Consider the following 13006-nt stretch of genomic DNA (forward strand, 5'->3'; position numbering starts at 1 on the left):
GTGACCCCTGCATCCAATGAATTAAATTTTTAAAAACCTTTCTGGCGATGCATTCCAGCTCATAACAACTCACTGTGTAAAAAATTTTTGTGAATACCAACCCTCCCGCCAGTGGAAATAACTTCTCCCTATCCACTCTATCACTCTAACGATAGTTTCTTTTGATCTCATTAAAGTTAACAACAAAAGAAAACCATAAACACCACCTTAACCAGTATACCAGCAACAGCAGGCTTAAGTTTGCCTTCTTGGGAAAAGTTGAAAACTAATGTAAATCATTTGTAATAAAAAGGCTCTGAATTTAGCAGCGGTGACTGCAGAAATGTTTCACATACAGTATTACCTTAGTTTACTGTTCTCTCTCTCTCTCTCTCTTAGGCAAAGTGTAAGTAACCCATCAGTAATGCAGCGGAAAATGACAGTGCTGCGGGAGAAGGGAAGGAGACAGGCCATCCGTGGTCCAGCATTCATGTTCAATGACAGGGGCACAAGCCTAACTCCAGAAGAGGAACGCTTTTTGGATGCAGCCGAATATGGGAACATACCTGTTGTCCGGAGAATGCTGGAGGAGAGCAAGTCATTGAATGTTAATTGTGTTGATTACATGGGCCAAAATGCCCTTCAGCTAGCAGTTGGAAATGAACATTTGGAAGTAACAGAGCTTCTTTTGAAGAGGGATAACCTGGCTCGAATTGGAGATGCATTATTACTTGCTATCAGTAAGGGATATATACGAATTGTGGAAGCAATTTTGAATCACTCTGGATTTGAGCCCAGTAAACGTCTGACCCTTAGCCCATGCGAGCAAGAAATGCAGGATGATGATTTTTATGCCTACGATGAAGATGGCACCAGATTTTCTCCAGACATCACTCCAATCATTCTGGCTGCCCACTGCCAGAAATATGAAGTGGTGCACATGCTATTGATGAAAGGAGCACGGATTGAGAAACCTCACGACTATTTCTGTAAATGCAATGAATGTGTGGAGAAACAAAAGCACGATTCTTTTAGTCACTCCAGATCCAGGATCAATGCGTACAAAGGATTAGCAAGTCCTGCCTATTTATCTTTGTCTAGTGAAGATCCAGTGCATACAGCACTGGAACTTAGTAACGGACTAGCCAAGTTGGCAAATATTGAAAAAGAATTCAAGGTAAGTTTTATAAGTTCTTAAATATACATCCAAACAGATATATTTTACTTTAATTTTATTTTTAAAAACTGCATAGATTAAATTAGAGAACAAGAATATTGAGATAATTAACCCTCGGACTGCCAATAGGTCTTGAAAAATTACAGTCTCCCTGGAGCAGATTTTCTGATCTTTCACCTCATGCATTGTGATGCTGAAACAAACAGGCTGCAATATACTCCATTGTCTGGGTTAATGCAAAGTGAATTTCTGCAGAAATTAACACGAAAGTGACTGCATAACTAGGATGTCAGGTCCTCTTCTGAACACAGCCGCATATGAAAGCCATCCAGTGTCAGAACGCCCCACAAGGAGACCAACTCCCACAGTCCAAAGATGTGCGGGTTAGGTTGATTGACCATGATAAAAATTGACCCTTAGTGTTAGGGGGGATTAAATACACGGGGTTACGGGGATAGGGCTTGGGTGGGATGGCTGTCGGTGTAGGGACCGGGTGCTAGGGTTTGGATGATCAGCCATGATCTCGTTGAATGGTGGCGCAGGCTCGAAGGGCCGAATGGCCTACTCCTGCTCCTATCTTCTATGTTTCTATGTTAACTCACACCAGCCTAACTTTGCATTAGCTGCAGTATAACTCGAGCCCAATGTCAAGCTGCATTTGAAAAGTTGCCACGTGGTCACTGGACTGCCTGGTAACGTAAAAAAAAATTATATAAACTAAAAAAGTCATGTACAGCCTGAGGCTAAACCAAGAGAAATTCTTAGAAATCTGCCCTCTTCATACTCTACTGTCAGATTCCAGGTTAGCAACTCAACAGTTAAGCCACACCCTGCCCAAAAAGCATAACTGCCAAAGATGCAACCAAAACCCAACAGGCACCAGTAGTATACACCAGCATCACTGTCACAGCCTGGATTCTATCTCCATGGTCCTTCATAACCCCAGCCACTCAGTAAAACTCATTCTACTATGCCAAGGACACAGGATACTATGAATATAATGTGTACTAATTTGTGGTAACCAAAGAGCAGTAGCAATAAAAAAAACTTTGTATGGAATATTTTTAGTTATGAGAGAACTGCTGCTCCCACCCCACACACTCCCAGCATTGAAAATGAGTAGCATGGGGAACCGATCTCTGCACATCGTCCAAGCACTCATGCACGGAACTCCTTTGTAGCTGATCTTATTGTGACTCAGATAGATGCACAGCACACACTATAAATCTGGTCTGTTGGTTGTGTATTACAACTCACAGTGGGTAGATTTTGACTTTGTGCGATAGTATAAAACAGGTGAAAGTGCCTCGGCAGTTTGTTTTACATCTCTCACGATTTTTATTTCTATTGACGTCAAGATCTACCCCAGTGAGTGGTAGTGTCAGCATGGTTGCAGCATAATATTACAGTATTGAAGCTATTTAGGTCTCAGGAGATAGCTTTATTATTGTGGTATTAATTAAATGTTACAAAAGTAACAACTTTTAAACTAAGTACTTCTTGCCTGCTTTCCCTATTTTCCCTGTTCTCTCTTCATCACTATTCACTCATTTTTATTTTTATATCAACTTTAATTTTATTTGTTTTTCTACATGATCTAATCTATCTATTCTAAATCTTGTTATGCTTTTATAAACTGCTTTAAAGCATTTTCTTATTTGTTTTCTTCTTCCTTGTGTTTCCTTTCGTTCAGTTTGGAGATGGAAGTTCCAACAAAAGATGAGCTTTGGTTAGTTGAGAACTGGCCCCAAAGGTCATCTCTCGGCTAATCCAAAGCCCAAAATCTGAAAATTGGTCGAGTCATCGAGAACTCCAGGGAAGTAAAAACATGTTAAAACAGACAACAGACAAGTAATCTCTTTGGTGGCCCCCAGAACCCAGTCAAGTGAGCTCCATGCAGCATACTAAAAAAGTGACTAATGAATAGACTGAAACAGTGAAGGACAAGCTGGTGGTATTTGAGGAACAACTGACCACATCTAGATATTGGTGCTGAAATTAGCAACGGGTCATGAAGGATATCGAGATTCTGGGTAGCTTTTGAGTTCACTAAGGGAAATAGCAGCATGCTGGTAAAGCTCCCTAAATCAAGCCAGAAGTTTCAAATAAACAGAACAAAGCAAAAAACAAATGCCACAAATCAAAAGAAAACACGAGGTGGGCTAAAATAAAAGGTACAGACATTAACCTGAATGGAAGATGAGGAAAAATAATTTTGTTGACATGCCAAACTGAGCCATCTACTTGTAAAAACTCTTGTTCATCAAACAGATAGCACTGGAAATGACAAACAAGCTAAATAGACTTAAGGATGAAATAAACAGTTGGAGAAACTGGAGCCATGACAAAGTTCATCAGACAATTTATTGAGTGGCAATACTAAAGAAATGGTGGAACTAAAAAGGAAACTTATGGTGATGACATTGAGACAGGAGGATCTTGAAAATCAATCCTGTCAAAATAATCTTTGCATCAGAAGACTGAGGAACAGAAGAGTTTAACATGATATGACGTCTACATTAGACAGTATCGACAGTAGACAATAGTATATCCACATTAGAAGGGTTAACATACCCGGCTGAAAATATTGAGATAGAGAGGACTTACAGAACAACATATTCTAAATCGAATAATGGGGAGTTACTGAAACTCATTTTTAAATTGCTCAGATTTAATTATGGCATCATTATCCTCTGAGTGGTCGAAATCAAAGAAGTAGATCTGCAAAACAGATAAAAAGGTCTTTAGGACATGTGCAAAAGATATTAAAGCCAATATGGAGTATCCTACGAAGCTGAGTGGAGTCCAACGGGATGATATTTAATTTTGGTGGGTGTGGAAAATGGGCACTAGCAGATTGGCCACCAAGATACACCCTGCCCAATCTTCCGTTCCATTGCCGCCGTGAAGGTTGAATGTTCGCCAATTGAATTCAATGGGACTACACAGGAACACAGGAACAGGAGGAGGCCATTCATGTCCTCGAGCCTGTTCTGCCATTCCTTCTTCTTCTTAGGCAGTCCCTCGGAACCGAGGATGACTTGCTTCCACATTAAAAATGAGTTCGCAGGTGACTGATGAGTCCAATGCGGGACCTACAGTCTCTGTCACAGGTGGGGCAGACTGTGGCTGATGGGACTGGTGGGTGGGGTGCTTGGGTTGACGTGCGCTCCTTCCGCTATTTGCGCTTGGCTTCCGCTTGTTCCCGGCGAAGAGACTCGAGGTGTTCAGCGCCTTCACAGATGCTTCTCCTCCACTCTGTGCGGTCTTGGGCCAGTGTTTCCCAGGTGTCGGTGGGGATGTTACACTTTTCAAGGAGGCTTTGAGGGTGTCCTTGAAGCGTTTTCTCTGCCCACCTGGGGCGCTCTTGCCGTGCCGGAGCTCCGGGTAGAGCGCTTGTTTTGGGAGTCTCGTATCGGGCATGCGGACAATGTGACCTGTCCATTGGAGCTGATCGAGCGTGGTCAAAGCTTCGATGCTGGGGATGTTGGCCTGAGCAAGAACACCGACGTTGGTGCGACTATCCTGCCAATGGATTTGCAGGATCTTGCGGAGGCAGCGTTGGTGGTACCGCTCCAGTGCTTTGAGGTGCCTGCTGTACATGGTCCATGTCTCTGAGGCATACAGCAGGGCGGGTATCACTGTTGCTCTGTAGACCATGAGCTTAGTGCCGGGTTTGAGGTCCTGGTCTTCAAACACTCTCTTCCTCAGGCGACCGAAGGCTGCACTGGCACACTGAAGGCGGTGTTGGACTTCGTCGTCGACGTCTGCCCTTGTTGACAGTAGGCTCCCGAGGTATGGAAAGTGGTCCACGTTGTCCAAGGCCTTGTCGTGGATTTTAATAATTGGGGGGCAGCACTGTGTGGTGGGGGCAGGTTGGTAGAGGACCTTTGTCTTACGGATGTTTAGAGTAAGGCCCATGCTCTCGTATGCTTCAGTGAAGGTGTCAAGCAAGGCTGTGTCATCGCACCAACGCTCTTCTCGATCTTCCTTGCTGCAATGCTCCATCTCACCCTCAGTAAGCTCCCCACTGGAGTGGAGCTAATTTACAGAACAAACAGGAAACTGTTCAACCTCCGTCGCCTCCAGTCCAGATCCAAGGTCGTCTCATCCTCTGTCGTTGAATTACAGTATGCAGACGACGCTTGCGTCTGCGCTCACTCGGAGGTCGAACTCCAAACCATCCGCCATTCAATTAGATCATGACTGATCTGTATCTCAACTCCATTTACGTGCCTTTGCTCCATGTTCCTTGATACCCTTACCTAACAAAAATCTGTCGATCTCAGTCTTGAAAGTTTCAATTGATCTGGAGTCCACAGCCTTTTGTGGGAAAGAAGTCCAGATTTTTACTACTTGTGTGAAGCAGTGCTTCCTGATTTCATTCTGGAGTGGCCAGGCTCTAATTTTAAGGTTATGCGCCCTTGGGCTCCCACACCAGAGGAAATAATTTATCTGTATCTACCCTATCGATTCCTTTTATCAGTTTAAACACCTTGAGGGATTACAAACCAAGTTTTTGTAGCCTGTCCTCATATTTTAACCCTTTAAACCCCGGTATCATTCTGGTGGATCTGTGCTGCGTCCCATCCAAGGCCATTGTATCTTTCCTGAGGTGTGGAATTTCTATCGCCGGGCAAAAAATGGACCATTTCAGAAAATCGGGCACCTAATTCCTTATCGCCTTTCTTTCGTCCAGCGATTAAAGCTTAAATTACTCTCAATGGAATAGAAATCGTGCGTGGTGTATAAAAGGCAGCCAGTCCTTTAGCATCCATTTTGCACCCAACCAAAGTTGAATTTTACCACCCAAGACTTTTTTTTAACCCTAATTCAATGTAATGAACAGAATCTACTCTTCAGAAAGACCGACTTCAAAAATGGAACGAATGCCAATTGCCATAGAAAGGGCATAGTATATCAGATGCAAGAAAGAACGCAATCAAAGGGGGTGGAACTTACAACTTCAATGGTGGCGGGGGGGGGGGGGGCGGCCCTAAAAATGTAAAGGAAAATCGGGCAGGTAGTATAATGGGCGGCCGATCCGATATTGCCTGTTTTGCACCCCCACCAAAATGATAAGTTCTGGCGAGAGTCTGCTATAAGACTGAAGAGAGACAATTGGAAATATATTAACAGTAATAAGAACAGGATTGCTGCTCAGGATTGAACATTAGGAGCAGGCAGGTCTGGGCTCCAAGAGGACGAGCCTCTCTGGAGACTTTGAACTACAGACCATATAAAATTGATTATTGTGGTGGTTGGAAATAATTGAAGTTTGTTATTTGGTGTGTCATTGGTGTTTTGTAGCTAATAGCCATAAAGCAAATAGTAATGAGTTGAACAAGGATTATAACCTTCATCCCACCAGATGATTTATAGGTCATCGATTTTCAAATACAACTGAAGATAATATTGATTAAAGAATGCACATTTGGACCAGAAGGAATCCTAGAAGTAAGTAAATAGTGGAGAAAAGGTAACGTGGCTTGCTGTCAGCAACTATCAAAAACAATCTGTTTTACAGAATATGTAAGTCTGGGGGATTGGAGATGCGAGGAAGAATGAGATGAGAAACACCACTCTCAATTTAGAAAAAAAGTCAGTGTGTAATTTAGAGGTGGAGAAATAATTTAAAGGGTGCTAAAACCACCAAACTGACCTAAGGCATAAAACTGATCTTTTTGCACACCATCATGTAGTTTTGCAAAGCGTTGGAGGGATTCATAGTCCCAATAAAATATCAAAGATGCTAACAGATGCAGAGACTGGGCTTTGTGCCAGAAACTCATCAGGAGGAAATGGAATTATGGAAATTTCAAAATGACTCGTGGGACAAGCCATGTCGCAAGCAAAATTCTTGATTCACAAAAAATGCCTTTGATGGGAGAGCCTTTTGTTTTGTAACCACAAGGTATTTTACAGGAATTTTTAGTTTATATCCCGAATGGATGTGGTGCACCTTTCCTGACCCAACACAGCCCTCAATTGCCTAAACACGTTTTACTGCAGAGGAATACTTTAACTTTGTAATGGACCGGGAGCTGGATAGATGCATAACTCCAAACCAATAAATAGGTGAGAGGCGAAGAGACGGGGGAATTAATCATTTTTGAAGCAAGATAGGGATATCCAGTATCCTCAGCATTTAATGACAGTGGCTATTACTCCTGAGCTTATCAAACATGCCCTGAGAGCTGGAACAGACATGATTATCCAATACAAACCTGGAGGAAACTAATGTTTATATCCAGACTATTTCAAAATGTATGTGGCTGCTATTAATGTGCAACTAAAACAATTGGGAGGAATGGGGGGAACCGGGAAACATTATGGCCTAGAAATTCGGTTGGTAGCGCCAGCGGTTAGCGCCTAAAGAGCCCGAGAATTGGGGCGTAACCCAATGTTGGGGCGGGCGCAATGAAGATAGCGACAACTCCCATATTGACTATACATTTAACACCTGCGCTAAATGTTTGTGCGCGCCCGCGTGCGCAAGCAGATCATGACGTCATTTCAGTGTGCAACGCCTTTTAGGCGCCCCTGACCGGATATTGGGTGGCGCCCGGAACCTTTACGCCTAGCGCTGTTAGTGACAGTTCGAAGGAACGTTAGCAGGCCCTTCTCAGAGTCGGGGGGCGCTATTTAAAGGGGACAGCTCTAGTATAAAAGCTGCAGCCACTTGGCCTGTTCATTGCGATCGTTGCTGGAGAGAGTTGGTGAGCTACTGTGGAGCAGAGTTTTTGGAATTTAGCATTAGAGTACTTGGGACCTTCAAACCTGTCCGGAGCAGTTGGAGCACTACACCTAACAGCGTTTTGACCAACTGGTATCGGAATGGGAGCTGCTTTGGAGGGCGACGGCCTCATGGCCGAACACTGTGAAGGGGCAGAGAGACGGCGGGAGAGAGGGCTGGGATTGGCCAGAAGGAGGAGGGGCAATGGAGGTCGGCCAATCCGAGGGTATGCTGCGAGGGTCTTTAGGCAGCAGGTGTCATACCTTGACATGTTGGAGGAGCAGTGTGTGCGAAGGCTCCGATTCGGGAGGGACGTTGTTACTGAGCTGTGCCACCTGCTTGCTGAGGATCTGCAGCCGCGTCTACGGTGCAGGACCTCTCTGTCGGTGGCCATAAAACTGACTGTTGCCCTCAATTTCTATGCCACCGGATCCTTTCAGTCAGCCACTGGGGACATTGTGAATATCTCTCAGTTTGCAGTCCACTGTTGCATCTGGCAAGTTACAGCTGCCCTTTATAGATGAAGGCATCAATTCATCACCTTCCCTCTGACCCTGGAGAAGCAGGCGGAGCGCGCGCAGGGCTTCGCTGCTATTGCGGACTTCCCCATGGTGCAGGGGGCAATTGAATGCACACACGTGGCTTTGAGGGCGCCATTCCAGAATCCTGAGGACTTCTGCAACCGCAAGGGGTTCCACTCCCTCAACGTGCAGCTGGTCTGTGAGCACCGCCAAATCATCATGGCAGTCAACGCCCAATTCCCAGGGAGCAGCCATGATGCCTTTATCCTGCGGCAGACCTCAGTTTGTGACCTTTTTGAGGGGCCGGCTCGACCACGAGGCTGGCTTATTGGGGACAAGGGCTATCCTCTCTGCCCATGGCTGATGACACCACTCCGTCTGGCCGCCACCCCAGCAGAAGAGCTGTTCAACAGCAGCCATCAGGCGACCAGGAACATTGTAGAGCACACTATTGGTGTGCTCAAACAGCGTTTCCGCTGTCTGGACCATTCAGGGGGAGCCCTGCAGTACTCGCCGGAGCAAGTGGGTCACATCGTCGTCGTCTGCTGCATGCTCCACAACTTAGCGATTCGACGCATCCAGCCAATTCCAGCTGTCCCTCAATGTCCAGCAGAGCAGGCGGATGAGGAGGAGGAGGAGGAGGAGGAGGAAGAGCAGGCGGAGGAGGAGGAGGAGGAGGAGCATGCGGACGAGGAGGAGGAAGAGGAGGAGGAGGAAGATGGAAGGGCTCCTGAAAGTGGAAGGGCCATCCGTCAGAGGCTCATCAGGACTCGTTTCGAGGCCCCTCTGGCGGAATGATGGGTGTCTTTACTCCTGCGCACTTTGGATCTTTGAAAGCCTCTGAAGGCCAGCATCACTGTAAATAGTCACGTGTACCATAGCACATTAAAACTTTTCTTTATTGTCACAAAAGTCTTTCATTACAGCAAAACAACGTCAAGTCAACAGAAACCATAACTAACAAATTAACAGTTAACTCTTCGGCAAAGCCGCAAAACTAAACAAACCATTTCCAACAATTACAACAGGTGAGGGTGTCCTTGAATTTGGCCAAAGAAACGTCTCAGCACCTCCCTCTACTGCTGGCCCCTTGATGGAGAACGACTTCTCTTTCGCGGTCAGCCCCTTCCCTCCCTGCTGCTCCTACGTAATTGAACCCCAGTGGCGGGGTCAAGGCTGGGGGACGCCTGCTGACTGTGTGGAAGCGCAGAAGCCCCTGAGGGACGGCCTGGCCGACCTCTGGTCTTGGAGGGTGCGGACGCAGGCTGATTGATCTGAGCATGGCTGGAAGCAGTGTGCCCTGCAGGTGGTGGCAGCTGCACTGCAGACGTACCAGCGCTGGCATGTGCAATGGTCACCTGCCGAGAGAGGACACCTGCACCATGGTCGGACGACACACTGGCTCTCTGAGGGGACCGGTTCGGCTCATCCGCCACAATCGCATGCTCCACTGATTCCTGGCCTTGTATGGGACTGGAAGGGCCCGGGGTGATCCTAGCTGATGCAGATAGGGTGGCTGCAGTGAGAGTTCGCGTTGCCTCAATCTGGGTGTGGACGAGGCTGGCAAGTGACTGCGTGGCAGCAGTGAGGACCTGTGTGGCAGGTGCCAGTGCTTCGGAGAAGCCCTGGACAGTTCTTTCCATTGCTTCGGACAAGGCCGGAGCAGTCCGTTCCACTGCCTCGGACAAGCCCTGGACAGACCTTTCCAGGGATTGTCCGAAGCCCTGAACTGTCCTTTCCATAGCGGCCTCGAAGCCCTGGACAGTCTCTCCATGGCTGCCCCGAAGCCCTGGAGAGTCCTCTCCATTGCTGCCCCGAAGTCCAACACACTCTTTGCCAGTGTTTCTATTGACTGAGGCATCCTCCCCACTACAGCCATCAGTTCAGTGTGCCTGAGCCGGGCCTGGGTGCTCATTTCATCATTTCAGCCAGGCGACGCACCTCCTCTGCACTCTGTGCAGCAGTCATCACTCCCTGCCTTGCCCTCTGGGGAGCTGGTGGCCGAACTTGCCTACCCCCCTTGCGTTGCTGCATGCCGCTTGTTCTGGCAACTGGCTCATCATCAGAGCCCCCCCCCTCCCCTCCAGGGAACTACTATCCCCAGTCTGCAGATGTGTATGCTCCCCTGAGATTGGAACAGATGCTCCGGCTTCCTCCTGATCCTCGCCTCCGGAGGCACTGGCACTGGCAGCTTCAGGGCTTTGATCCCGAGTTGGTGATGAATCATCTGAAAGCAGGGAGGTGGAAGAGTGGCTTTAGCAAAAGGACAGGTTGGCGGCAAGGCATGCCAGATTGCGGCAAGGCTCTGACATGGCTGCATACTGAGGAAGCATGCTGGCGGGGGGACCAAGTGGAAGGAAACAGCTGAAAAAGGTGAGAGCCTTACACTCGCTGTTGAGAATGGGGTCGACAGCTGCAGTTGTAACAGGACCACTCAGACGTCCTCCAAGAATCTGGTGCACTCTCTCCTCGAGATCCGTGAGAGTGACGACTTGTAGAGGCCCGCCACCGGTTCGAAGCTGGTCCTTTCGCATCGCCACCAGCTTGGACTGCAGGGGAAAGAAGGGGAAGTTCTGTAACATGAGGCCTTGAGAGATCATCTCATGCCCCCCATGGTGCAAGAGCCCTTTCATGAGGCCTTGAGAGATCATCTCATGCCCCCCATGGTGCAAGAGCCCTTACATGAGGCCTTGAGAGATCATCTCATGCCCCCCATGGTGCAAGAGCCCTTACATGTGGCCTTGAGTCAAATGTCCATGTGTGTGCCCAGAAAGGGCCATGGGTGCTTGCTGACAGATGGCCATTGGGGCATCATGGCAACAGGGTGCTCGAAGTCAGGTGCAGATGGAGGGAATCAGAAGTTTGCATAAACAACACTCACCCTAACGACCTGAGTGAGGTCGTTGAATTTCTTCCTGCACTGAACAGGGCTCCTGGTCGCCATACTGCTGGAGTTGACCCTCAGAGAAACCTCCCTCCAAGATCGCTGGTAATCCTTTTGATTCGGCCTCCTGCCATTGTCAGGATACAGAACATCTCGACGGCGCTCCCGGACACCAACTGGTCCAGAGCCTCAGTGCTGAAGCGCTCTGCTCTCTGTCTCACCTTCTCCATCCTCACCAAGTTTTTTGCGCCAGAGAAGGGCGAGCACCTACAGGGCGTTGAGTGTGGCAGCTCAGGCTGACTGACCCACCCCTTTAAGAGTCGGCCGGCGCCTGGAAGTCTCCTGGTTTCCGGTAATTGAGATCACCTGCGCTGTGCCCGTCCGCGCCGATATTGGGTAGCGCCTGAACTTTTGCGCCTTAGGAGCCCTGTGCAATGTCTGAATTCGCGCCTCAATCCCCTTTGGGGGCGATGCAACCCAATATCGTGCCAGGCAGCGATAAGTTTTGTCTGGCTATAAACTTTGCGCAGCGCCAGTTCTAACGCCTCAAGCGGGGCTATACCCAATTTCTAGGCCTATGGTCCAACATTTGCGATCGGAGGCTTCCCGCGGGCAGACGCCTCTGACCGGCAAAATGTCTACGAAAGTACCTGGTGGCCTGGGCGCAATAGCAGCTTGCGCTCCTGGGTCTCTCCGGGTCCGCGCAGGCAGAGTCCCACGTCTCCCAGGGGCGCAAGCAGTTCGTAGGCACTCCTGGGATCACGTGGGCCGGCCCAACCAATAAAAGAAGAGAATCCCCATTCATACTTATGGGAGTTCCGTACGTCCAGAACTCCCCCTTCCAAATGTCTGGGTTTATTATGCTGTGCTATGTGCGTCAACTGACTTCATTTATAATCAAATTATCATCTCAGATCATGGCCTATCAGCCTTGCCATTAGCTTATCAATAACATACAACAAAACACTTGTTGGCAATTCAACAAAACAATACTTTTCAGTACTACATTTGTGAAAAAAATAAGAGCTAAACTAGGACACTTTCTCAGGAAAAGATGAGATACAGTAACTCACTGGGAATACCTCAGCCAAAAACAAGGGAGGACATTATTAACCATACAGGAGAAAGTTTAATGGGAAAAGCCAATACATCAAAGAGTTCAGTCAGGTCCCAACAATTATTAGTAAAAGTGAAATACCATCTCACTACTCTTCTAACTGATTAGTTAAATTGATTCTCTTCAGCATTCATTAGAGATTTCATGAACACGTGCAAAATGCCAATAAGTCATTGGCCAGTCATCTGAAGGAGAACCCTGGGCTTTCCATTACAGTGAGATTAATAAGGAGTTTCAAACTTTTCCTCAGGCACCCTACAAATCACAGCTCCAGCCACCACTAATGAACATTGACAAGGGACGAAAAGAAATCTGAAATAAAAAACAGCAAAAAAAAAAGCTGGAAGTACAAAGCAGCATCTAAGAATAACAATGTGTGTGAATCTATCAGCAAAACTTCCCCTGGAGTATTATTTTTGAGAGCCTGATAATCCGTATATTGCAACAGCAAAAAAAATAGATTATAGCAATCAAGCAGACAATTATTTCTCTGCATGGAAGGGACCAATGGTTGCACAATGGAGTGTATTCAAAAATTAGACTGTAAGCCCTACCTCAAAAATTGTTCTTAAAAGTTCCATGGAATTGAAAA

General features: G+C 47.1%; 1 protein-coding gene across 1 annotated transcript in view; it reads left to right on the forward strand.

Moving 5' to 3' along the window:
* The first annotated feature begins 390 nt into the window (after positions 1–390).
* The window catches only part of LOC147122722 (short transient receptor potential channel 3), a 137871-nt gene continuing 125255 nt past the window's right edge, over positions 391–13006 (forward strand). Inside the window, exon 1 of the mRNA XM_086009796.1 lies at positions 391–1156. Within this exon, the coding sequence (XP_085865922.1) occupies positions 404–1156 (753 nt within the window). The 5' untranslated portion in view covers positions 391–403. The remainder of the gene's footprint in view (positions 1157–13006) is intronic.

The sequence above is a fragment of the Somniosus microcephalus genome, chromosome 2 (assembly GCF_052327205.1).
Source record: "Somniosus microcephalus isolate GS21.2 chromosome 2, FLI_Smic_1.0, whole genome shotgun sequence".
Lineage (NCBI taxonomy): Eukaryota > Metazoa > Chordata > Chondrichthyes > Squaliformes > Somniosidae > Somniosus > Somniosus microcephalus.